A 24,818-nucleotide genomic window follows, 5' to 3' on the forward strand; every position below is an offset into this window, starting at 1 on the left:
ATCTGCTCCCCAAGCCCAGATTATCATCTTAAGGGCCCACAGGAGAGGATGGCCAAGGATAGAGTCTCTCCCAGCCCGGTTTTTCTCTACAGGTTGGCTGCTCCACTGGGCTGTGTCCACATGGAAAGCAGGCAGGAGGTCTGACCCACTCTTGAGTGGGCAGTGCCCCTGAATCTGGCATTAGGCTCTGATGAACAGCTAGCTCCCTCTTCAAGGCAACACAAGAGCAGGAATTTTGCTACCTCCCAGGTAGGGACTGGGTCCCATTCCAGATGGGAATGAATGTCTTTGTACGGGGAAGGTGAATGCTGGGGATATCCCTGTGCCCCAAGGGAGTAAAACCCAGTTGTCTCCTTTAACCCTCAGAGACAGCATTTACTGGCCTTTCTATTCCCAGAAGGTTGTTTAGGAGAGAATGGAGGTGCTATAAACACTTACAGTTTCCCTAGGTTCCATCTAATCAGCTGTAAAGAGCCTCTAAAAAGTGAGGTAAAGAAAACCCCAGCTTCAGCCTCGAAGTTCTCTAGGTAAAATGGTTTCTTCATAAAACAGACCTCCAAATAAGCCATGGAAAAGAATGGGAAGGCAAGGATTTCAGTATAGATATATAATTTTAATATTTAATTTAAAATAAAATCAAGGCTGGGTTGGTTTGGGAGAAAATCTCTAATTTGCAGAATAGAAGATTTAAAAGAAAAAATCATGAAATTACAAGTCATTGGTGAAAACAGTCTTCTTCCTCCCTCAGGCTCCTTACAGAGCCTGCTTAGGAAATAAGAAAGGTAAATCATCTCCCTTACCTCCTCCCTACCAGGGCTTGGCTCTCCCCAAAACCCAAGGGAGGAATAAATCTTCCATTGCCTCTTCCCATTTCTACCAAGAGTCAGTTTTTAGCCCTAGGCAGGAAGCCGTGTGTCAGGTCCAAGCTCCTGAGATAATGAGGGTCCCCTGGTTCCCCACTGAGGTTGGGCACATCTGGGTCAGAGAAGCCACAAGGAAGACCTTTGCTTTTCAAACTCGTATAGACAGTTATCAGGATTCCCAGATGCAACCCCCTTATAAACACATCCATAGTCACAGAAGGAGAGGAGGAAAGATGGAAACCCTGAGCAGAACCAAGCCCCACCACCTTATCACGGTCCTAGCGAAGTCCATCCCCCAAGGGCTCATCAGCCAAGGAGCCAGTAGCTCTCTATCTAGACTGGGGCAGCAGGGAAAGCTGAGGGCCCTGGTTGGGGAAAGGTTGGTCCTTGGAGAGGAATGAATGTGCAGGTAGAGAAGGCAAGAAGAGCATCCTTACCTCCTCACCCTAAGGCACTGAAAGGAAAGGAAGGTAGGAATGGTGAAGCTAGGAAGGGGAGAACAGATCCCTTGGATCCCCTGGCTTGGGGAAGACAAAATATATAGGAGTGGAGAGGGGTGGGGGCTACATATGGGTCCCATGACTGTGCAAAGAGGAGCATCCAAGAGCCACCCCAGTGTGTCCATTACCCATGTTCCCTTCACCCTGCTCCAGAGTGGGAGCAAAATCACTAAGGTATTTCCCTGAGCCTGAGGGTTAAGGGCTAAAGAAATAAAGCTTTATATACGTGGCAATGTCTTATCCCTTCCTGTCCTGCTCCATCCCCCTCAGCCTATATGCTGACCATCCTATTGCTGTGAGGGAGGATAAGGAGGGTCGGCACTTAAGGGAAGGGCTCAGTTGGCCTAAAATACCCACTCCTCCAGAGGAAAGGGAAAGCCTGTTTACCAGCTTAGTGCCGATGCCCTTTTTATCACCATCGCTCACACCCCTCCAGTCTTAGGGCTGAATAATTGGGTCCCCCCTTCCAGGAATGAGGAATTCAAGGCTTGGCAGGGCAGAATAGGCCTGGCCAGGGCAGGCCGCAAGTGTGGTTTCTGGTCCCTTGTGGACCCAAGTTAACAGGAGCTGGTCTGCAGGTTGCTCTCCGTAAGCAGTGATGCGATGGAAGAAGGGTCGTAGACGCTGTCAAATTCCTCATCTGAGCTCAGCCCTTCATGCTGGGTTGACTCAGCAGCTGAGCGGGAGGCTTTGCGCCTGACAGAAAGGAATACTTGTAAGGGAGGGAGACAGAAAGATTGAGACAACCATGCTTTTCATGCCAAGGACACTCCCAGTTGTCCTAAGGCCTCAAGGTATAAGATCCCCCACCAACCTGAGATCTGAGGAGATGGGATATATATAGACAGTGGGCTGAGATACTAAAGAATAACTATACAGCTTCCAGCCAGGAAGGAGTGACTGCAGAGTCCCATCTTAGAGATCCTCCTCCCTATTCAGCTCCAGAGAACCCATTCCCTTCCCGCATGACTATCCTGATTGAGCCAGGGGACAGAAAAGCAACCCATACCAGGAGTCCTTCTCTAGGGTTTTGATCCGGGCCTGGAGCTGTTCATTGACCTCATGCTGCTCTTCCAGCTCACGCTGGGCCTTCTTCCTCAGGCCATCGAGTCGCTCAATCTCCTCTTCTGCTTCATCCACCTGCCGCTTCAAAGCCTTCACCCTCAGGCTTAGCTGGGCAGGATACCAAGTCCCCACATTAGAAAAGCATCTGCTGCTACCATGGACTGGGACCCTCCCCGGTAGCAATTTTGACAAGGGATCGTTGCCCTAGAAAAATGTCGTGACCATGTGCAAGTTCCCTAACTTCACAGGTTTGTTTTGGGGATTAAATGAGCTCATACATGTGTAACACTGAGAAAGAGAACCTAGCACATCACACTCAATGCATGTGCTTACTATGACTGTTTTAATCCAGTGCCTCCAGTCTAGTCTCCATCCTTAGTCGAAGCTAGGAAGACCTAGGAGATGGGGCCTCCCTTGGCCTTCAAGCAAACACACAGATGGTATATGCTTACCATATGGGTGCTTGGCCCCGGCTACCATCCTTACCTGGTCCTTCTGGTCATTGACATGCTGCCGCTCGTCATCAATTTGGATGGACAGCTCTTTAACTCTCCGCTCCAGTTTTCGGTTGGTGGACTGCAGAACGGTCTTCTCCCTAGGAGAGTATGGTAGGGGGGTGTCTATGGCTGTCGCCATTTCTAAAGGAAACCCTAGTTGGCCCCCTCCAGCCTCCATGAACTCCTCTGAGTCACGTCACACTAGGGAGGATCCAGGGGCAGATCCAAAGAACTGGGGAGATAAGAGGTCATTCACATTTCAGAAGTTCTGCAACTCCCTCTGCTCTTTACCAAGAGAGAGGATCCCCCTAAAGATCAGGCCAGGTTGGCCATGTCTGACATGCAAGACAGAGAAAAGCCCAGAGGGAGAGAGGGAGGATGGGCTCACATCACCTCTCTTCAGCCTGCAGCCGCTCCTGCAACTCCCGATTCTGGGATTCAAGCTGAGAGAGGCTGGCACTGGGCTTCTGGAAGCCTTCTAAGCTGGCCAACCGACTCTTCAAGTCCTTGTTCTGAGAGGGACAGAAAGTCTTCGTGATCACACTCCACTTCTGATCCCTCCTACGGTCATTCTACCTGCCTCCTGGGGTCTATCCCCAAGACTCCTTCCTCCCCTGCTCACCTGTCTCTCCAGGGAGATTTTGTCACACTCCAGGTCCTGTCGAGCAGACCTCTCGTGCATGAGCTCTGTCCTCAGCTGATCTACCTAGTGGATGAGAGGAGCCAGATTTGGGGAGGGCTAACAATGAACCAGCCAGGTGAACCATGAAGCAGAGTAAAGTGTAGGCTGCTCTCTGAATCCCCACAATTCTCAGGCAACTAAGAAATCACAGCCTATTCAAATGGGAGGAGCCACAGAATTTAAACAGGGCCTCCTCCCTCCATCTCACCAGGAACTAGCATCCCTTCTGAATGGAAGCAGCCTGGACTCAGGGCAGAGAGGATCCCAGGCCACCAGGATTCCTTCTCCCACTCAAATCCCTGGCTTCCTTCCACCCGTCCTGAAGCAGAGGAGACCCTGAAGTAGCACCAGCCATGCACAGATTCATCAGCCAGAATTCTCCAGATTATGACAGATGGGAGGGTGGAGGTGTTTTTGAGAAGGCCAAGGGGTAAGGAAGGAGGTACCTGGTCCCGGCCACGACTCATGCGTTCTGTCAGCAGCTCCACAGTGCTCCTCTCCTCATCTAACTCCGCTTCCAGCCGTGAGACTTTTTCCTGTGGCAGAGGAACGAGAGGTTCATTCTGCCCCACATGCTGGACACCAGAATGCTAAACCCCAACCAGGACCCTTCCAAAGCCCAGCCTCCACAGACCTTCCTGTCTCCCATGTCCCATAACCAGCTGGTCTTTGCCCCTGCCCAGAGCCAGCATGGAGCTAGCACCCTCTGCTGACCAGGCGTGGCATTGAGGGGAGAGGGTGGTGGCGCCAGCTCTAGTCTTGGCCCTTGGCAGGATGACAAACCCCAGAATCGATTCCTCAGTGGGGCAGCCCTATTTCCCTAATGGGGAAACAGACAGAAACCAAAGTGCCTGAGCCAAAGCTGGGATGGAGAGTCAGAAACCGAAGTGCCAGGATTCAGACCAAGGAAGTAGCCAGGCAGTCCCATATAGAGGCTAAGGGTATGGGCTCTGGAGCCACACGGCCTGGGTCTGAAAATCACATCTACCACTTCCTAGCAGAAGGGCCATGGCCAAGTTGCTTAACCTCTCTGTGTGTCTGTTTTCCTCATCTATAAAATGGAGACCCTACCCCACAGCGTTATTCTCAGGACTCAATGAGCCTTAAGTGCCCAGCATGTGGCATAGTATGTGTTTGCTGCTACTACTTGCACTGGTATTATCATCACTGCCAAAGAGCAACCTGGAGACCACTGTTCACTCTGAAGGGGCGATGCCGCTGCTCAGCTCCAGCCAACTGCTGCCCTGCAGACAACTCAGGACAGAGGCTCAGTGTTACCAGATTTTCCAAATGGACAAAAGGAGCCAGAAAGCGGAATATATAAGTAAGTGACATGTATAAATTTCAAACACTGGCAATTAACTCAAAGTCATTTAAAACACTGCACTCAAACAAAACCCACCAGCTGTGGCCTATCAGCTTTCGATACCTAGCACAGAAAGGGGGCTTGGCATGTCTTGGCTCCTTTCCCCCACGGAAGTCCCACCTGTGCCAGGACCTGGACACCCCTCCCCCGCCCCGCCACCCCCACGCCGTCACCTCAAGACCCTTGAGTTGCCGTGTCCTGTCATCCTGGGAGCGCTTTTTGTTCTCTGCCTCTTGTTCCAGCCCCTGCAGTCGCTGGGCCAGCAGCTCTTTGTCCAGCCGGGCGGTGTCCCGGTCAGCCTGAGATGCCTGCAGGGCCTGCCGTAGCCTCTGGGTCTGGACAGAAGGAAAAATGCAACAGCTTGGAGAAGTAAGGTGGGGGCTAAGGGATGGGAGCAGTCTGCCCCTGTGGGGAGAAATGTTTCATCACTGACATTCTTTAGAATTGCCAGAGCATGGTGGTAATAAAAAGCAGGTCAACTTTTAGTCCCATTTTCTTCTCTTTGAAGATCTAGCTAGCTTTATTCAACAATTCAGGAATCAGGCAGCGTCCTATCTAGCAGGTAGAAAGGAGCTCTTAGTCCATTTTCTTTATTGTTTTAAAATGCCCTACACAAATTAGAATCACTGAAGTCATTTTTAGACAACTGATCCTGGGTCCCCGCCCCAGAGGTTGTGATTTAAGTAATACAGGATCCAGGTTGGGTACTGAGACTTTTTGGGTTTTTTTGGTTTTTTTAAACAAAACAAAAAGGGTTTAATGTAATCAAAAAACACAAAATTGTTACAAATTGTTACTGTAAAAGATTGTGAAGCATTAAAACTAGCTATCATTTTTAAAAAATAAAAATAAAACCAGCTATCATATTTAAAGCACCTACTCTGTGTCAGACATGCCTCTGTTTTGATACCACACTTCCACTGACACTGCAGTATTAAGATTTTTTTTTTAAGATTCTATTTATACTCTCTCTCAAATAAATAAAATCTTAAAAAAAAGAAAAAGAAAAAAGAGGCAATGACCTTAAAACCAAGGACATTGGGCCATTTCTCCTCCTACCTCATCCTGAAGCCGGCTCAGCCCCCCTGAGTTCTTCTCAGCCTCACTGGCCCACTCCTTGGCCTGGCGCTGTGCGTCTGCCACCTCCCGCCGGGCCTTCTCCTTGTAATCCTCCAGCTGGGCCTGGAGCTGCTGCAGGGCCTGCTTAGAGTCATTCCCAATCTGCTCCAGCTGAGAGGCAGAGAAAAGAGCCTTTTTAGCACTACACCTCTGTCCCTCCTCCGAGCCCCAGATTCTCCTTATAGCCGAAGCAGCCCTCCCTTGCTCTCCCCTGGGCCTAGGTCCCTAGTATGGCTAGTAGTGGTATACAGATTGCCTGGGTTTAAATCCTGGCTCTACCACTTATTAGCTATGTGACCACAGGCAAGTTACTTACCCTCTCTGGGTCTCAGTTCCCTGTAAAATGGGAAAATAATGGTACCTACCATCACAAGGTTGTTGTGAGAATTACATTAATGATGTAAAGTACTTATAAAAGTGTCTGATACAAAGTTAACCTTAAATGACCATATTTCAACAAACCCAAGAAGCCAATGATTGTAAGATGTACCACTAAGAAAGAAAAACCTGCCAAATGAACTGTAATCATCAGTTATAAGACATAAGTCAACTTCAGAGATGATGCAATGTGCATTTTAGAACTGATGAAATATTTTTGTTTGCTCCAGCTTTATAAAGTAAGAGATTAGGAGGGGAACCTTATCTGAAAAAAATGCAATTTATTTCCTTTTTTCCCTTTCTCCTTGCCCTCCCCCAAATATAAAATTCCACCCACAAAAATTCCTGTGTTTAGGTCTTAAAGACATCTAGGGAGGGATTACAGAACTTTCCTTTCCCTACCCCAAACAGAAAATTCTACTAATGAGGAGTCTTATGTTCAGGTCCTACAGATGTCTAAGGGAGAATTCTAGGAGACATTCTCCAAGGACCAAGACCACATGGAATGGGATGTATGGGGGAGGACAAGAACACTGAGGAGCGGGAGGAAGGACACCCCTCTGTAAAGATTTGGCCTTGGTCTCCCCAGCAATGAACTTGAGGAAAGCAAACACCACACACTCTGACCACCCCCCACCCCCTGCCACCAAGCTTCCGTAAGAGCTGGGCCTCTTCCTGAGAGCCCAGGCCACCCCGTGTCCCACCTCCTTGTTGAGCTGGCACACAGTCTTGTCCAGCAAGCGCTTCTGCTCCTCCAGCTCAGCCTTGCCCCGCCGGAGCACCTCCCGCTGCTTCCCCTCCTCTTCTAAGGCCCGGTTCAGTGCTTGCTGCTCCTGCCCCAAGCGGGCCAGCCCCCGCTGGGCCTCCTCCAGCCGGGCCTCCAGTGCCCGCTTGGCAGCTGCCAGGCTCCCCTCCTCTTCCTGAGCCGCGTTCAGGGCCGCCTCGAGCCGCTGTTTCTCTGCCTGGGAGAGGGAAGACACAAGCCATTTGGAGGGGAATAGATGGGACGGAAGAAGAGTGATTGACGAAAAAGGTGGGCAGTGAAAACAGGCTCAGAGGAAGCAGCGAGGAAATCAAGACACAGAGAACAAGCCCAGGGTGGGAATAAGAGACAACAATAGCAGTGCAGGGCGCCTGGGTGGCTCAGTCGTTAAGCGTCTGCCTTCGGCTCAGGTCATGATCACAGGGTCCTGGAATGGAGTCCCACATCGGGCTCCCTCCTCGAGGGGAAGCCTGCTTCTCCCTCTCCCACTCCCACTGCTTGTGTTCCTGCTCTCGCTATCTCTGTCTCTGTCAAATAAATAAATAAAATCTTTAAAAAAAAAAAAAACAATAGCAGTGCAAGGGCCAAGACGTCCACAGCAAAGCACGCTCCAGGAAATAAACCCGAGTTTAACAGTGGATTGGGAAGGCAAATGGAAGCACACTCGGGGCAAAATAAAACGGGCGGCTGAGGATTTAGCTGGGGAGGATTTAGCCAAGATGAGAGGAGGGCGGGCCAGGGGGAAGCCAACGGTGTGGGCAGAAGCACTGACCTCCAGCCGCTGCACCCTGTCCCGGAGCCTTGCCTCCGCCGCTTCCCCACCTTCCGCCAGGCCTCGGGCCTCCTTCAGCTGCTGCTCCAGACCCAGGATGCGCCGTCGGAACTCGTCATTCTCCTCCTGGGTCTCCCGAAGTGTCGTTTCCACTGCTGCCCGCCGCTGCCCCAGCACTGCCACCTCTGCCTCTGCTGCCATCTGAGCCTGCGGCCAGTCCGGGGAGGGGCAGCTCAGACCCCGGGGCTCCAGGTCACCACCACCACCAGGAAAGCCACACCCAAGAGAGCCCGCGAGAACTAGACAGACTTCAACAGTGGTAGTGCCCCTGAGAAGCCCACCCCTACAGAGACGTGGTGGCTATCACCAGGTGCAGCCCTGCCTCCCCCCTGCCAAATCCTGCCTACTTTTAACCACACACCTAGGATCAAGGATCTGGTCTGTACATACCCATGGTAGGGAATTTTCCATGCCCTCCAGACCCCTCAGCCTCCACCTCCTAAGCCCTGTGCCCACTCCCCTTGCCTTGGAAGCCTCTTCACAGTCCTGTCTCAGTTGCTGAAGGGTCTTTTGTAGCTGGAGGTTCTGCTGTTCCAACCCCCGGCCTCGATCAGCCTCAACCCTCAGCTGCTTCTCCAACTCCCGCTCCCGGTGGCGCCCAGCCACCTCCTGGCTCTGCTGCTCTTCTCTCAGTTCCTTAAGATCCTGCTGTGTCTGGTGCAGCTCCTGGAAGGGAGGGGGACAGTGACAGGGCACAGACGCGGCCTGGGATACCAGACTGCGCAGCAACCGAAACTCTCATCCATTGCTGGGGGAATGAAAGATGCTGTGGCTACTTGGGCAAGGGGTCTGACAGTTTCTCAAACGGTTAACCATAGAGGGGCGCCTGGTGGCTCAGTCGTTAGGCGTCTGCCTTCGGCTAGGGTCATAATCCCAGGGTCCTGGGATCGAGCCCCGCATCAGGCTCCCTGCTCCGCGGGAAGCCTGCTTCTCCCTCTCCCACTCCCCCTGCTTGTGTTCCCTCTCTCATTGTATCTCTCTCTGTCAAATAAATAAATAAAATCTTAAAAAAAAAAAAGTTAACTATAGAGTGACCATATGAATTCCATTCCAAGATATATATTCAAGAGCACGGACAACATGTTCCCAAAAAACACGTTCACGTGAATGTTCGTAACAAACAGCATTCTTCATGAGAGCTAAAATATAGAAATGACCCAAATGTCCACCCACTGGTAAACAGATAAGCAAAATGTGGTACATCCATATAGAATATTATTCAGCCACAAAAAGTAATGAAGTCCTGATAATTGCTACAACATCGGTAAACCTCAAAAAAAATTATACTAGGTGAAAGAAACCAGACATACATGAGTCCAGTTATATGAAATGTGCAGAATAGGCAAATGCATAGAGACAGAAAGTAGAGTAGTGGTTGTCAAGGGCTGGGGAAAGTGACTGCTAATGGATACGGGGTTCTTTTTTGGGGTGATGAAATTGTTCTCTAATTAGATAGTGATGATGGATGTTTAACTTTGTGTATATACTAAAAACCACAAAGGGACGCCTGGGTAGCTCAGTCAGTTGGGCGTCTGCGTTCAGCTCGGGTCATGACCTCAGGGTCCTGGGATCGAGTCCCTCATCAGGCTCCTTGCTCAGTGGGAAGCCTGCTTCTCCCTCTGCCTGCCACTCTGCCTGCTTGTGTTCTCTATCAAATAAACAAATAAAATCTTAAAAAAAAAAACCAACAACACTAAATCGTACACTTTAAAAGGGTGAATTCTATGGTATGTGAAATAAATCTCCATTAAAAAAAAAAAATCACATGAAGTGAGAGTAGGTGAGGGTGTGGATAAAATAGGATTGGCTATTTCAAAAACAAAAGAAAATATGTTGAAAACCAAAACATATTACACAATAAATAGTGGCGCTGCTCTCATTTCTTTTTTAAAACATTTAAGTATTAGGGCACCTGGTTGGCTCAATGGGTAGGGCATGTGACTCTTGATCTGGGGGCTGTGAGTTTGAGCCCCACATTGGGTGTAAAAATAAAAATATTTTTTAAAAAATTAAAATATGAGCTCTAGTTCTAGTTCTTTAGCTATTAGCTACTTCTGAAATTCAGAAAGTACCATAATTAGGCTGAAAGGTTATATATTTTGAGTTTTTAATGTAAGACACTAACAAAACTAACTACAAAGAAAAAGAACAGCACAGCGTGTGGTCTACACTGGATGGGGTCTGTTTTCCTAATGTGTATGTTGTTTGAGTGAGTACTTAATAAAATATACTTCATATATGAGATAAATGAAGCACTAGTTATTACTTTTTAGCTTTATCTCATATGATAAATCAACTAAGATTGCCCAGAGGAATGTCCAAGTTTATTATGTCGACTAATATACCGAACAGACTTCAGACTATCCTTGATATTTGTTAACTTCATATTAACATAGAAAAATTTAAGAGCACTTTTCATTTCACAATCACTAAAAGTATGTTTGGTCAATGTTTATTACATTTTTCTTCAAGTATTTTGTGTCAGCTCAGACTTTTATTTATCTGGAAAATCATCACTTAGAGCTATACTTCTTTACTCATTTAATAAATATGATTACCTTGATTACAATTAGGCAGTCTTATGGTAAAGGCATGATAAACAAGCATTGATTCATTAATACTTGTTAAATGAGCACCAACTACATATCCAGTGTAGTGAATCAAAGAACTATAAACCTAGAAGGATCCTCAGGAGGCCCTAAGTGCCACTTACCTATACTAACAAAAATATTTTCTAAGTTTCTAAATCATCCAAAATAATTAGTTGCTTTCTTGTCCTTCATAAACCTATACCAGAAATATGAAGAAATATTTGTATTCACTTCAATTTGATGATCTTATCATTTATAAAACATCCATGCATGATAAAATCCCTGCATCTAGATTCTATACTCTAAGCAGCCTTCAAATTGCAATTTGGCTTCCCAAGTAGGTCAGCTGGCCATGCCGATGCAAATATTCCAGTCTGTGTGATGACACTTAACGTTACAAGTTAATAAACTGGCATTCTAACTGTAAATGTTTGTTTAATAGATGTAGTTAATGAGTCCATCACCCTGCCCCACTCCCCACCTCCCACCCCCTCCTGACAGAGCAACTCTCCCTGTGCGGACCAAATTCCAAGCTTGCAAAAATGACCCTGGAGTCTCACAAATCCATCTAAATGCTACTCCCCGCCCCCTGAGGTCTCTTGGGAGGCAGCCAGCAGCCTCTGGCTAGAACCCAACCAGGAGTCCTTTCCGTTAAAAACCTGTATACTCAAGAGCAGCCCAACTGCATCAAAGAGTGTGTGGGGGAGAGAGATGGCTGAGCAGGCAAGGTGGGTCCTGAAAACCAAGTACACAGGGAACCTCATGGGTAGGTGAGGTCGGTGGCCATCACCCCAACCTGCCCTTCCACATCCCAAATCCAAGTACCTTTTTTTTTTTTTTTTTTTTTTTTTAAGTAATCTCTATACCCAGCATGGGGCTCAAACTCACAACCCTGAGATCAATGGTCCCATGCTCCACTGAGCGAGCCAGCCAGGTGCCCCTCCAAGTACCTTCTTGAGTTCCTCCATTTGGTGAGTGTCTGCAGCACCAGCTCGGGCCTGCCCTAATTCCCTTTGCAAGACCTCCATCTTCTCCCCAAGCTCCTCTTCCATCTCCTCCTTCTCCATCCGCAGCTGCAGGAGTCTGAGCCCAGCCAGGTGAATGCAAAGGGAAAGGGAACAAGGTCAGGCCACCTGCCTGGGAGAAGTTAGCAGGACAATGCAAACCACCTCCCCAGAAGCCAACAGACTGGGCACCCACTCTCAGCAGAGTAAAGGGCACCCACTCTTAGCAGAGTAAAGGGCACAGCATGGGTAGAAAAGAAACAGGATATAGGAAACATGGATAAGCATTCCTGGGAGAGAGGCAGTCCTTACTCCTGCTTGGTGGCTCTAAGCTCCTCCTTGTTCTTCTGGAACATGCTCTGCCAATGCCCTGTCTCCTCTGAGGTCTCCTCCAGCTCCCTCTGCAGCTCCCGCACCAGGGTTGACATCTTCTGCCTCTCCGCCTCTAATGCAGCATGGTCCTAGGGAAGGAGACAGTTGGGGGCCAGGAGGCTCAGAGGGAGAACGCACTTCAGACCAAAGTCTAAGTGTGTGGAAGGGGAGGCTCAGGCCGAGAGGACACCACACCAGCTACACACTGTGAGATCACAGTGGTGCCTGGTGCAATACTAGCAAAAAGCTCTCCCCAAGTCACAGCACCACCCCCCCCGCCGCCGCTATCATTTACAGGAAGCCTCCCCCATTTATTTTCCCGTGGGACTTTGGTCACACACCTTCATGGTGCTCCTGGCCTGCATCCCCTCACTCTGCCCTTGTAGGTTTTCTGGCCAAGGTTTTCATTACATCTCACATGTGTCGTTTAGAGGGAGTTCCAGTTACGACCAGGAAAGTCCCAAAATACCAAGAAACCTCAAGGCGGCTCCTTCTTGGGGGTGGGAGGGTGCCCTCTTCTGGCAGCCCCCGCTCTGGTCACATGCCTGGGTTGCATCCTGCATACTCCGGCGAAGCTGCTCGGCATCTCGCTGGTACTGCTGCCGGACGTTTTCCACCTCCTGGTCACGGGAGGCCACCTCCTCCTTCAGGGCCCCCTTCAGGGCTGTCAGTTCCCGCTCCCGCAGTCTCAGCTGCTCCTCTATCCGCTGTTTGCCCTCCAAGACCTCTTCCAGAAGCTCCCGGGTCTCTAACAGGTCCTGGGGAAATGAAGATGGAAGTACAGAGGTGACTCTATTAGGATCTGCCTGCCTATTCATTCATTTAATCAATCAAAAATATTTACTGAGCACCTTGTACCTGTCAGGCTCAGTACCAGGTGCTCTCTGCCCACGATTCTGGGCTCTAACCCCCACCCCACCATTGAATCTGTCTGAAAGCACACTAAGGGGTACCCATAATCAGCTACCTACTGCCCATACTGTGGGGAAACTATAGGTGAACAGATTTGAGGGTGCTCTAGCTGAAAGGAGGCAGAGGCTGTGGGAGCCATCCTGCTCCCTACCTTCCTTAGTGCCTCCTTAGCAGACTCCGGCCCCTGGGCCTGTTTCAGCTTGTCCTGCAGCTCCACCACCTGGGTCTCCAGCCCATGTCGTGCCCTTTCACCCTGATCCACAAGAAGCTTCATGTTCTGGAGCCTAATAATTAATAATAGATAATATCATCAAGCGCTAGGTGTCAAGCAGTTTTCTAAACACTTTACATATATTAATTCATTTAAACCTCCTTCTTTGTTCAAATCTAAATGAGGCCTCCCCTGACCACTTTATTTAATACTGGAACCTGCTCCTCCACCACTCGGCCCTCAATCTTCTTTGACCTACTCTACTTACCACCTTCTCACATGCTACAAATTTACTTACCTAATATGTTCACTATTTACTGTCTGTCTCCCCCCACACCCCTGCCACCGCTAGAAACTATGCTTCTGGAGAGCAGTGCTCGTCATATGAATGGTTCACTGCCTGGAACCTAGATCAGTGCCTGCCACACCGTATTCATTGCAAAAATATCTGCTGAATGAACCATCCTGTGAGGTAGGTACTATTATTAACCCATTTTACAGATTTAGAGCCTGAACTAGAGAGGCAAATCCAGGTACCCCAACTCAGGCACAATCACCATTACCAACAGAGAAAGTAAAGAGAAAGTTCCTATATTTAAATTATCTCTGTCTGCCCCTTCTAGCTTCTAGAGATTTCTCTCCATCTCTCCCACCCAGGTGGCACCTCCAACTCTGGCCTCCGTCCCCAAACAGCCCCATATGCACCATCGACTGCACGCACTCTTTGGTGCTCTGCTGGGCCTCCCCCTTCTTCCTCTCCAGCAGCTGCTGCAGTCGGCTGCACTCTTCCGTCTTCTCCTCCAGCTGCTGCTCCAGCCCAGCCCGGGATGGCTCTAGCTTCTGCCGCTTCTGGAAAAGGCAGGGCGAGTAAAGCAGGTGGAGAGTAGGCAAAGCCTCTCAGGAGGACCAGGAGTAATGCAAATGTCTAACATTTACTGACTCACTAAATGACAGGCACTGTTACTACGAACCCTGTGTTTATTATCTGGATTTAATTCTCTTAACAAGCCTTGGGACTTATGATGGTTTAAAGCATGTCCACTAATTCTCTGACATTCCTTTCAAGAGGTGAAGCTTCTCCCCTTGAGTATGGGCTAGACTTAAGGACTCTCTTCTAACAAACAGAAAAAGGAAGAAGCGATGTGTAGCTTCTGCGACTAGTCCTAAAAAGGCACTGCAGCTTCCTCCTTACCTTCTTCTCTCTTGGATGGTTCACTCTGGGGGAAGGTAGCTGCCATACTGTGCAGCATTCAAGCAGCCCCACGAAGAGGTCCACACAGCAAGGAAGTGAGGCCTCCAGCCAACACCCACTGTCTTCTAATGACTATAGCCCCAACCAATACCTTGACTGGAAACTCTTACATAACAGACCCGGAACTACCCAGCTAAGCTGCTTCCAGACTCTGGGTCCTCAAGACACCAGGAGATGATTGTTTCAAACCGCTACGTTTTGAGGTAATTCGTTACACAGCCATAGATAAATAATATAGTACAATTATTATCCCCACTTTATAGTTAAGGAAACAGTGGCTTAGAACATATAAAGAACATGCCCAAGGTCAGTTACACAGCCAACGGTTACCAGGATTTGAACTCAGTTTGACTCCACAGCTGACCACTTAACCAGGACACTATTCTGCTTTCCAGGAAATAAGGGGAGTTACAACCCAATACTTACTGAGTACTGAGTACCAACTACACGCAAGGCAATACTGTGAGAGGTGAGAGCAGTATTTTTTAAACTTTTTTAAATTTTTTTTTTTTTTTAAGAGAGAGAGAGAATGCGAGGGTGGGGGAAAGGGCAGGGGAGACTCCCAAGCAGGCTCCATGGCCAGCATGGAGCCTGACACAGGGCTCGATCCCACGACCGTGAGATCATGACCTGAGCTGAAATCAAGAATCTGACACTGAACCAACTGAGCCACCCAGGTGCCCCACAATATTTTTTTTTAAAGGGAGTAGATAAGACTTTCACATAAGGCTGACCTGAATTTTTAAATTCCTTCTCTGTAACTTAGTACCTTGAGCAAGTCACTTAACCTGTCTGATCTTCAGTTTTCTTATCATGAAAGGGTCCACAATACCTACTTTACAGATCACTATAATTATTACGTATTACCTAGGATGGTACCTATTACAAGAAGTATACTCAATAGGGGTGCCTGGGTGGCTCAGTTGGTTAAGCATCAGACTTCGGCTCATGTCATGATCTTGGGGTCCTGGGATCCAGGCTCTGCACTCAGCATGGAGTCTGCTTGTCCCTCTCCCTCTCTCTCTGCCCCTCCCCCCGCTCATGCTCTCTCTCTCTCAAATAAATATACATAAATATAAAGTACACTCAATAAATGACAGCTACTGGTATTGCCGTCATCATAATGCAGTGAAAAGGACTGAGGGAAGTAAGCTGCTCAAGGCATCCACAGCCAGTGAACAGCAAAGCCAGGGTGGGAACTTCCAAAGGAAATGAATGCAAGGTAGTCAGAGCTCTGATGAATGTGCTCTTCTCCCTAAGCTCCAGGGAACCCCAGAAGTCCTTGGTGGGACCAGCACACACGCTTGTCTCGTATCACAGAACACACAAGCGCTCATTCGATCGCTTGGCAGAGCAACCCAGGCCACGGTTTCTCCCGTGTCCTGTGTGCCTCCTGCAGCTCCAGTCTCCCCTCACCTTCACTTCTTCATCCAGCTTTTGCTGAAGCTCCTCCACTTTTCGGGTGAGCTCACTCTGCCCAGCCAGGGCCTTAGCAGACCCAGGAGAAGCCATCTGCCAGAGACAGGGCGGGAAAAAACAGGTCCACACCCAGACCCAGGCCTGAGAGGCCCAACACTGCCCCCCTGCTCCCACCAGGAGGTAGCCACTTACCACCAGAGGCTGCATCTGTTCCAGCACCAAATTGACCTTCCTCCTCACAGAGGTTTCACTTTCTGAGCTTCTGGAGGATAAAAAGGATAGAAGCAAAGGCTAAGGGAGGGAAGAGGTAGCAGAGATGAGAGAAGGAAGAGCTAAGGGCAGGGAAGATGGGGAAGGAAGCTAGAAGGAAAAGAGGGGAGGTGTGTGACTCTGCTGTTGGGAAGGCCCCCACTCACCCCTCCCTCAGGATGCTGTAGATGGTGGCCTTCACATGGTCCACACTGCCTGATGGGGCTGTCTCCTGCTGGTCTCGGAGAAGGTCTGGAGTTGACTTGAACTGCAAAACATAAACCCAGAGAAACAGGAAGATGAAGCCAGCAGTGTGTGTGATGTTCCGATGGCGCAGAAGCGGCAGGTGGGAGATGAGGCCCTCCAAGCGTGCTGAACAAGCCTCACGTGGGGAAAAGAGGCAACACCGCTGAGGCCTGAGCAGCAGGCCCAGGAGAGGTCCAAGCAGGGTACACCTCTCACTGTTGCTGCAAGCCAGATACTCCTTGACAAGCAGATCTCAACTAGCTGGGAGCTCTGTGGTAAGTGTTTTGTTGCTACTGACAGTTAACGTATTAGACTTTGTAAATGAACAGGCTTAAGAAGTCGCTCCCCCACTTACTTACACTCCTGAGTGGGAGACAAAGGTGGGAGTTTTGACAAGAGCACTGGAAGTTGTTCGTATTACCAGGCCTGCCTTACTTATGCTGCAGACCTAGCAAATGCTAGTGACTGAGGCACAGTTCATGGCCGGGCAGTAACACGGAACTCTCATGCTTGTGAAGACTAATTTCACAGTTAGTTTCCATGGAAGTATCTTGTACATGTGAATATCATCTATGAAGAAGATGGGTAAATTGGAGAACAAAAGTAGAAACCTTCTGCCTTAAGTTATTTGAATCAGCAAGGGGTCCCTGGGCTGGTGGGTTAGGGATTGGAAGCCACAGAGGAATGGGGTCTGACCTGCAGCATGCCAGGGTCCTGGGCTCTCCCCCGTGGCTCCTCAAAACTCTGAAGGACCCAGTCCTGGGTCTGACGGGAATGGCTAAAGCCACCAAGAGGGCTCTGGCTCTGGGCCGACTGTTTGGAGCTGCCCATGTGGCTGTCATGCTTTGTGCTAGGAGTCCAGTGGTTGGGGGACCGACGCTCCCGTTCCTCAAGGGTATCACGTGGGAGCCGGTTGTCCAGGCTTTGGCTCCGCTTGCGTTGTTCAGGGGGCAGCGTCCGCATGCGCCGGCCAGTCCGGCCCCGGGCCTGCCCCCCATGGTGACTGTCAAACTTGTTGATGAGTGAGTCCACTGAAGATAGGGGAGCAGTGTCAATGGTGCTCCCAGGGGAAGCTCCTTGGGGGGCCAACTCCAGCAAGCTAGTGCTCCTGGTGGTCGGACTCACAGGGGCAGGGCCTGTCAGTGAGGCCTGGGACTGGGATCGGAGTAGCCTTCCATTCCAGTGGGCCCCAGGCTCCTCATCAGACATGCTGCCCTGTGAGCGGGCAGGAAATTCCTTGGCATGAGAGTAGGAACTCTCTGGGAATTCCGAGTCAGAGCTCAGAGCTCCCGGAGCCCCTCTGTTGTTGGCCCCCTTGATCTGGACTCCAAAGGAGTCACCACCTTGCTCCCCACTGTTGAGCACTACAAAGGGCTGTCCAGCGATGCCCTGCACACGCACAGCGACCCCATAGGTATTGGCTCTTGCATCCTTAGCTGGACGTCGTCCACCACGACGTAGGGTGCCCATCTCTGCATCACCCACTGGCTCTGTAATGAAGCGAATCTGGACTCCATGGTCTACAGGGCCCCGGGGCTCAGCCATGGTAGATGCCTGCTCCATGAATGGGAGGGTTCCTAGAAAATTAAGAAAACAGTTAAAGCTGAGAGACTGGGAGTAGAAACCCAGAAACCTCCACCTGTCTGGCTTTTGTGTGGCTTGTTACCTTGTCGTTCCTTCTACATAGAATAGTGGTTCTCATATTTTATCTGAGCAGAAGTACCTCAAGGGCCTATGAAAACACAGACTATTGGACCCTGTCCCCAGAGCTTCTGATTCAGTAGGTCTGAATTTGCATTTCTAAAAATTTCCAGGAGATATTGATGCTGCTGGTCCAGATTCCAGATTTTGAAACCCACTGACTTAGAAGAATCCATTTCCTCTAATACAGTCCTAGGGAGCTTGGCTTTGTCGAGAGTTTAATGATTTTGCTTGATCTTCGCATGTACGCCCATAGCATGGTGTGCCTCCTCCAACTCCAAAGAAGGCAGAACCCAAACCCCACCTTATAGATACCTCTATCCCAATGGAGAAAAGGGGCCCTCTACTCCCAGAGCTCATTTAAAATACAGAAGACAACCCCCTCAAGGTATGCCATCCCATTTCTGGGAGGATAGCAGTGATGCCTCTGGGTTGGAGGACCTGGGGGCTAAGGACAGAGATGGGAGAGTAACTAGCTTTCTACTGTCCCTTTTAAACTTGGAACCATGTAGATGTATTGTTTATTCAAAAAAAGATTTAAATAACATTTAAGAATGTCAGTCCAAAGGGCCCTAGGATAGGCAGACTTGTCCCACATGAGGGCCAGAGCCAGGACCACCCATAGGCCAACTCCTCCAGTCCACATCAACCCAAGATTAGAGTCGGCAAATGGAATATATTCCAGGTGTGCTCTGGCTCCAGGAATTGGGGAGGGCAGGTTCTCCTTGAAGCAAATAAAAACTCCAGCTTCCCAGCCCTGCAACTAATCTCCACCACAGCCTAGCACTTAACTGGAGGAGGAGTATATCAAGACCCGGACAGACACACAAACATACCCAGCTCGATTTCCCAGTGGAGCTCTCGGCCAAGGAAAGTTGGCAAGGCCCCCTTCAGGGACTGTAGACAAGCTAAGAAACCCAGGAAACGGGGGTGAGAGGGGAAGGGAGTGGCCTAGCTGCAGGTGAGAAAGGGCTTGGTGGGAAGAACATTCCTAGCATTCCCAGCCCTTCCCCTCCAGAGAAAGGAATAGCGAGGGAGGAGCCCTTATTGGCAATGGTTCTTCTCCTTTTTGGTTCTGAGACTCCATTGAGAGAATGATTAAAGTAATGCACCCCGCCCAAGAAACAGTCCACCCAAACTTTTACCACAGAATCTCAAGAGGTTCATGGACACCTCCAAGCCCACCCTGAACTAAAGGACCCCTGTCCTCCCACCATTCCAGCATTGGGGAGGACTTTAACCAACCTCAGATACTCCAAACAAAAGGATATTTAGTTGACAGGGTCCTTTGTTAGAATTCAAGTAAGAGATGGGACCAGGAAAGAAGCTACAAGGCAAAGGTTCTCCAAACCTCATCCAGTAAAAAAGGAACTTAGCCCCGCTCTTCATTGGATGTATATAACCTTGAGCAAATCCCAACTTTTCTGAGCCTCAGTTTCCCCATCGGTAAAATAAGTACAATGATAATCCCTCATGAGGTAATACTTGTGAGAATTAGAAAATAATAATTACATGTATACAGCTGTAAAAATTTTATCATGTTCTACACTTCAGATTCTTGCATGTAATTTACTTAGGTTCCATTATTTTTTTTAATAAAAAGAGGGAAAATAAGGGCACCTGGGTCGCTCAGTCAGTTAAGCGTCTGACTCCTGGATTCAGCTCAGGTTGTGATCTCATGGTCGTTGGGATCGAGCCTCACGTTGGGCTCTGCACTCGGCACGATGTCTGCTTCAGATTCTCTCCCCCTCTCCCCCCACTCACTTTCTCTCTCAAATAAATAAAATCTTAAAAAAAAGAGGGAAAATGACAAAACATGAAACATAGCTAGCAGCATGTATGCCTGTCACAAAGCTGACAACAAATGTTACCCTGCATACATGTGTTCCTCCTAACAGGACCTTCCTGGCTTCAAGTGCCTCACAGAAGGATGTCACTTCCTCAGAGCCTTTCCCAACCACCCCCTCCCACAAACTAGATCAGAACCATGTTATATGTTCTACAGTTGTCCTTCAATGAATTTACCTCAGTTTATTCTTTTCTTTTTTTTTTTTTAAAGATTTTATTTATTTGACAGAGAGAGAGATAGCGAGAGCAGGAACACAAGCAGGGGGAGTGGGAGAGGGAGAAGCAGGCTTCCCGCCGAGCAGGGAGCCCGATGTGGGACCCGATCCCGGGACCCCGGGATCATGACCTGAGCCGAAGGCAGACGCTTAACGACTGAGCCACCCAGGCGCCCAGTTTATTATTTTCTTAAACAGTTTATTTTTAAGTAATCTCTACACCCAATGTGGGGCTCAAATTTACAACCCCGAGATCAAGAGTCACATGCTGTTCCGACTGAGCCAGCCAGACAACCCTGTTTATTTTTATATATTTATCAGTGATGATTTGTTTCCTGTCTGTCTCCCCCACTAGATTATAAACTCCTGGACGGCAAAGAACATGGCTCTCAGCTGACTACGGTGGCCCCAGGGCCTGGTGACATGGTATGCATCAATAAATATTTGTTAAAGGTTGTATCCTGAACCAAGGCAGACTCGCACAGCAGTGGGGAGATTTACCCAATGACCCCCTCACAGCCATTTCTCATTTGCCCCAGTAACAAGACCTCTCCCTGCCCCATTCAGTCATAATTTTGGAACCAGATGTGCCTAGACTGCCAGCTCTCAGAAGTCACATGATTTATTCATAATGCAGCTCTACTCTGTCAGTACCTCTACTGATCTTCCAGATCCAGGTCAAGGAGCTCCCCGACTAGGCCCAGCAGAGCGCACAGTCCCTCACCCACGCAAGTGCACCAAGTTGTTCAGAGCCAGTGCTGAACGTGCCCCCAGGTCCCAATGACTCCCTAACTTCAATGGACCGTTAGTCCTGGGGACAGGTGGGTCAGGGACCAGGAGGGTTGAAGTGATCTTTGGGGTGGGTCAGAAAGCAGAGCTCTAAATGATTCAACATGGAAAACCCGAAACCTACCCGCCTTCAGTTACGAGGACAGTGGGGCGTGGCCAGGGGAGCCAGGCAGCTCCAAGGTCTTGCGTAAGCCCCAGAGGAAGGTAAACAGCGATCCAGTGCCAGGAAACATGGAGTAGAGAGGGTTCGCTCTCACAGCCTGCCCCTGCTTTTCCCTCCTCTGGCATGTGCCCAGGGCACTCCTCACCAACTGTACTCTGGGAAGAGCTCGGGCCACAGGTTAATTCAACTTCATCTGTCTGCCTCTGCCATTCCAGCCTGTAAGAAAAGGGAGGATACGCTGCCCCTGTACCAGGCAGCCACTTCTCCCTGAGTTACTCATTAGCCTGCCCTGCCCCAATTCCGTCACCTCTGGCCCAGCCATAAGCATCTGGCTTCCAACTAGGAGTGACGGTCTCTGGACTTCTGGCAGGAAGTGGGGGTGGGGTGGTTTGGGGTGTGCAGAGGAAGAACTGATATATACAGGGCCAGGCAACATGCTAGATGCTATGTAATTGGCAGATTTAGAAAATGGAAGAATGAGAGGTATAGAGATTAGACTCCCCTCGGAGGTAACAAGGGAAGTAAATGGTCAAAATAGAAAAGGACACCTCAGTGACCTTGATCAATTGGTTATTTTCTCAGAAAGAGTTACAAAGACAAGAAGGTTCCCCACGGATCAAAAAGAACCACCCCAAGTGGACTCCTGGCCCAGTCCACTGAAAAAGCAGAAACCTGAGAGCCATGCTAGAGCAGCTTGGCCAGTGGAGGAAAAAACACAATGACAAACTGGGCCCTGCAAACTGGCTGGACTGGTTTGAGAGGCAAGGGGAAGGGGAGGGCCACGGACACTCCACTGGCAGCTCATAAAGCAGACCAGAGAAACTCCACACCACAAAGGAGGCAGGGGGCAAAACCATGGGCAAGGGCTGTCCAGCCTAGAGCCAAAGCTCTGAAGGAGTAGGCAGAAGGTGGAGAGGGAACAGGGAGGAACAGATGCACAAAGAACCTGGTGAGTGACAGGCCAGTATGTGACAGGAAGACTTTGTATCCCCCGCCCCTCCCTCTCAAGTTCCCCAAGTTACATTCCTCATCCCACACTTGCCTTGGCCAACTCCTGGGCCTTAGTTCTCCCCTCCCCAGCATGAAGAGAAGCAACCCTACCTTCTCCTCACCTCCCACAGGGCTGATAGCATGCAGGTCAGCCTGGGGAAAGAAGAAAGGATTCTAGGAAGCCAGAATCCTCTTAGGGTCAGGCAAATCTCTGGATTAGCAGTCCCCTAGGGCCAGCCCCCCACTCCCAAATATCAAGGAGGAAAGAAGAGGTGCAGAGGCACCCGTAGGCAGCCTATGAACAACATAGCGGTTGCTAATTATTTCCCAATTACAACAACTTTCCTCAGGCAGGGCATCAAAGGGGCCAAGCTAAGACTGGCTCTGGTTCCCTTACCTGCCTAAGGCAAGGAAATCTGCCTCAGAAGTCTTGTCTGGGCCCCAATGTGCAGCTCTCATCCAGCCTGGAGACCAAGAGGTGCCAATTCCCCTAGTCTTGTGGTCTCCTAAGGAGTCCTGCCTATTTCCCACACCACTGGTGCCTCCTGCCAGTCTGACAGCCATCATGGTCCCAGAGTCAGGGATGCCTTGTGGGGTTTCAAGGAGTAATGGGGATCTTCTGGGAGGCATCAAGGAAATTGGTTAGGCTCCCAAAGCGCATCCAATGACTCCATCTAGAACCACAGAAGAAAGTATGCGTGCTTGGGGAGAGGGTTTGACATTAGCCCCAGTCATTAAAAAGTATTTCTACATATTTTGTAGGCCTAGGGATCTACTTTCCTCCTATCCCTCTCTTGAAGAGCACTCTCTGAAGAGGAAGAAGGAAAAATTCTCCCAGGCATAAAAGCAAAGGCGACAGAAACTGAAGGCTTAAGTAGTTTCACACCTAGCAAAGAGATGGGGGTGCCTTCTTGTTCTGCCCCTCAGTGTCTTCACCTGTAGGTGAATAGTCAGAGCAAGATTCCACACCTCAGAGACATCTCAAAGCCGGAAAGGAGGTGTCAGCGCCAGCTGAGAACGGCAGCCAGGGGGAAAACCTCAGGGAAACAGCACCTCTGGATGCCTTCCCCTTACGTCTCTGACCCCTTGTCCAACTGAGACTAACTACTTCCCCCTAACACCTCGGTCTCCCAAGAGAAACTCTGCCCTGGGACCGGCGTCTGACCTCCAGAGATAACCTGGCCCTGAAATGCTTTCACGTCCTGAGAGTAGCCTTAGCCTCACCTGGCACGTTCCCAGGCACCTGCCTCTGGTACCTTAGAGTAGGAGCCAGCTCTTGATCAGTACTCCCACCCCAGCTTCACCTCCCCTCCTCCCCTCTCCAATGCAGCACCTGTACCCCGGAGGAGGGTATCTCGGATCGCCTCGCCCCTTGCCCCTGAGGCCCGCTTGCCTTTCAGGTACTCTTGGCCCTGAGGCCCGCTTGCCTTTCAGGTGCTCTTGCCCCCTCCGCATTCACTCACCCCAGCCGGGCTCGGCGCTCCCGGGCTCGGGCTCGGCGCTCCCGGGCTCGGGTTCGGGCTCGCGCTCCAGCAGAGCTGCACCAGCCGCTCCCGGGCCCTCCCCCTCCGTCCCTCCGCGCTCCCTCCCCCCCCCCCCCACCCTGTTACTCCCCTCCGGAGCTCCACCCCCATTGGCCGTCACCACCCGCCCCGCCTTACCCTTCCTCTGGTTGGTCCGTTTCCCTCGAGGGGCGGGGCCGTTCGCCGCAGGGAATTGGACCGGGGGTCGCGGGCCGGGGTTGGGGGGCTGGGTCACGTGGGCCGGCGGGCGGTGGAGCGCCGCGGGCGGGGCGGCAAGGGGCAACCGGAGGCCATTTTGGGGGCGTAATGGTTGGCCGTGTGTGGCCGCCCCCGCCCGGGTCCAGGAGCTGCCCGCCAGGGCATCTTCTCGCCCTTGCTGGAAAGCAGCCCTCTGTCTCCGCGGTTCTCGACGGGAATCTCTGTCTAGACCGCTTTCTGCCCTTCACCTAGCTCCACATAAATCAGATTGCTTTGATGTCCTTTTGCAGAGGGTATCTCCCTGGTCCTCAAAACGCCAGAGCTCCGCGACTTCAGCTCGTGTCGCTTCTCCCCAGCCTGAGCCGCAGCCCCTATCTTCTGGCCTCCACAAATCATTTTCCAGCCTGGTACCTTTTTCTCTGTAGTATTTTATCATTTTCCAAATTACATAATTCAATTTTTGAATCATATTCATTGTTTGTCTCTCATCCAACGTTAAGCTCCACCGCGGAAAGGATCTCTTGTGTTCGCTGCTATCCCAAACGCCTGCTACAGGGACTGGCACACATTAGGCGCTTAATTTGTTGAATGAATGGGAATTGGGTAAAAGTCAATGTAAGTTTACATTGAAGGGGAATGTAAGTTTACAATGAATAGGAATGACCCTCACTCTAAACAAAAGGGGACTCAACCTCAGATTGTGAATCCACTTTAGAGTTTAGCCTTTCAAGAGATGGAGGCATTGATCCCAGGCCCCAGAAGAGTAAAGTCAGGTCAGGGGTGCTCAGCAAACTATAGGCCCCTGCTAAACGCTAGCTGTGGTTAAACAGCATTAAAGTTGGCTTCCTCGATTTTAACCGCTGAGATATGTAAAAAGGAGATTAGTTTACGTTGCTGGGCTCTGGATACTGTTCTCAACAAATATTAAAAAAAAACACACACACAAATATTTATTGTGTACCTATTTAGGGTTGAAGTGGAATCTTAAATGCAGCCGACAGTCTGGTGCTCATTGCTGGCGCTCATTGCCTTTTCCTCCCCCCTCCCCCCTTCCGAAGCTAGGTGTGGGT

The 24,818-nt window shown here is 50.0% G+C and overlaps 1 protein-coding gene across 1 annotated transcript; it reads right to left on the bottom strand.

Annotated features, from left to right (window-relative positions):
- Positions 1-600: 600 nt before the first annotated feature.
- CGN (cingulin) lies at positions 601-23,581 on the bottom strand. Its single transcript, XM_032397056.1, has 21 exons — positions 23,491-23,581; positions 17,018-17,898; positions 16,243-16,343; positions 16,019-16,088; positions 15,824-15,919; positions 13,877-14,004; positions 13,096-13,228; positions 12,578-12,790; positions 11,973-12,121; positions 11,607-11,739; positions 8,531-8,731; positions 8,006-8,212; positions 7,175-7,432; positions 6,033-6,203; positions 5,147-5,308; positions 4,054-4,143; positions 3,548-3,631; positions 3,319-3,437; positions 2,915-3,023; positions 2,373-2,536; positions 601-2,059 (listed from the first exon to the last, which is right to left on the bottom strand). The coding sequence occupies exons 2-21, from the start codon at positions 17,882-17,884 to the stop codon at positions 1,921-1,923; spliced, it is 3,594 nt and encodes a 1,197-aa protein (XP_032252947.1). The 5' UTR covers positions 17,885-17,898; positions 23,491-23,581; the 3' UTR covers positions 601-1,920.
- Positions 23,582-24,818: the final 1,237 nt, after the last annotated feature.

The sequence above is a fragment of the Phoca vitulina genome, unplaced genomic scaffold, assembly GCF_004348235.1.
Source record: "Phoca vitulina isolate PV1807 unplaced genomic scaffold, GSC_HSeal_1.0 scaffold96, whole genome shotgun sequence".
Taxonomy (NCBI): domain Eukaryota; kingdom Metazoa; phylum Chordata; class Mammalia; order Carnivora; family Phocidae; genus Phoca; species Phoca vitulina.

Bases quoted from the DNA above. Each gene is read 5' to 3' on its own strand.
- CGN (XM_032397056.1), bottom strand. From the start codon at position 17,884: ATGGAGCAGGCATCTACCATGGCTGAGCCCCGGGGCCCTGTAGACCAT. The intron at 7,433-8,005 runs GTCAGTGCTTCT...TCCCTCTCCCAG, and splicing joins ACAGGGTGCAGCGGCTGGAG to GCAGAGAAACAGCGGCTCGA. The intron at 2,060-2,372 runs GTATGGGTTGCT...CCTTTCTGTCAG, and splicing joins ACCCTAGAGAAGGACTCCTG to GCGCAAAGCCTCCCGCTCAG.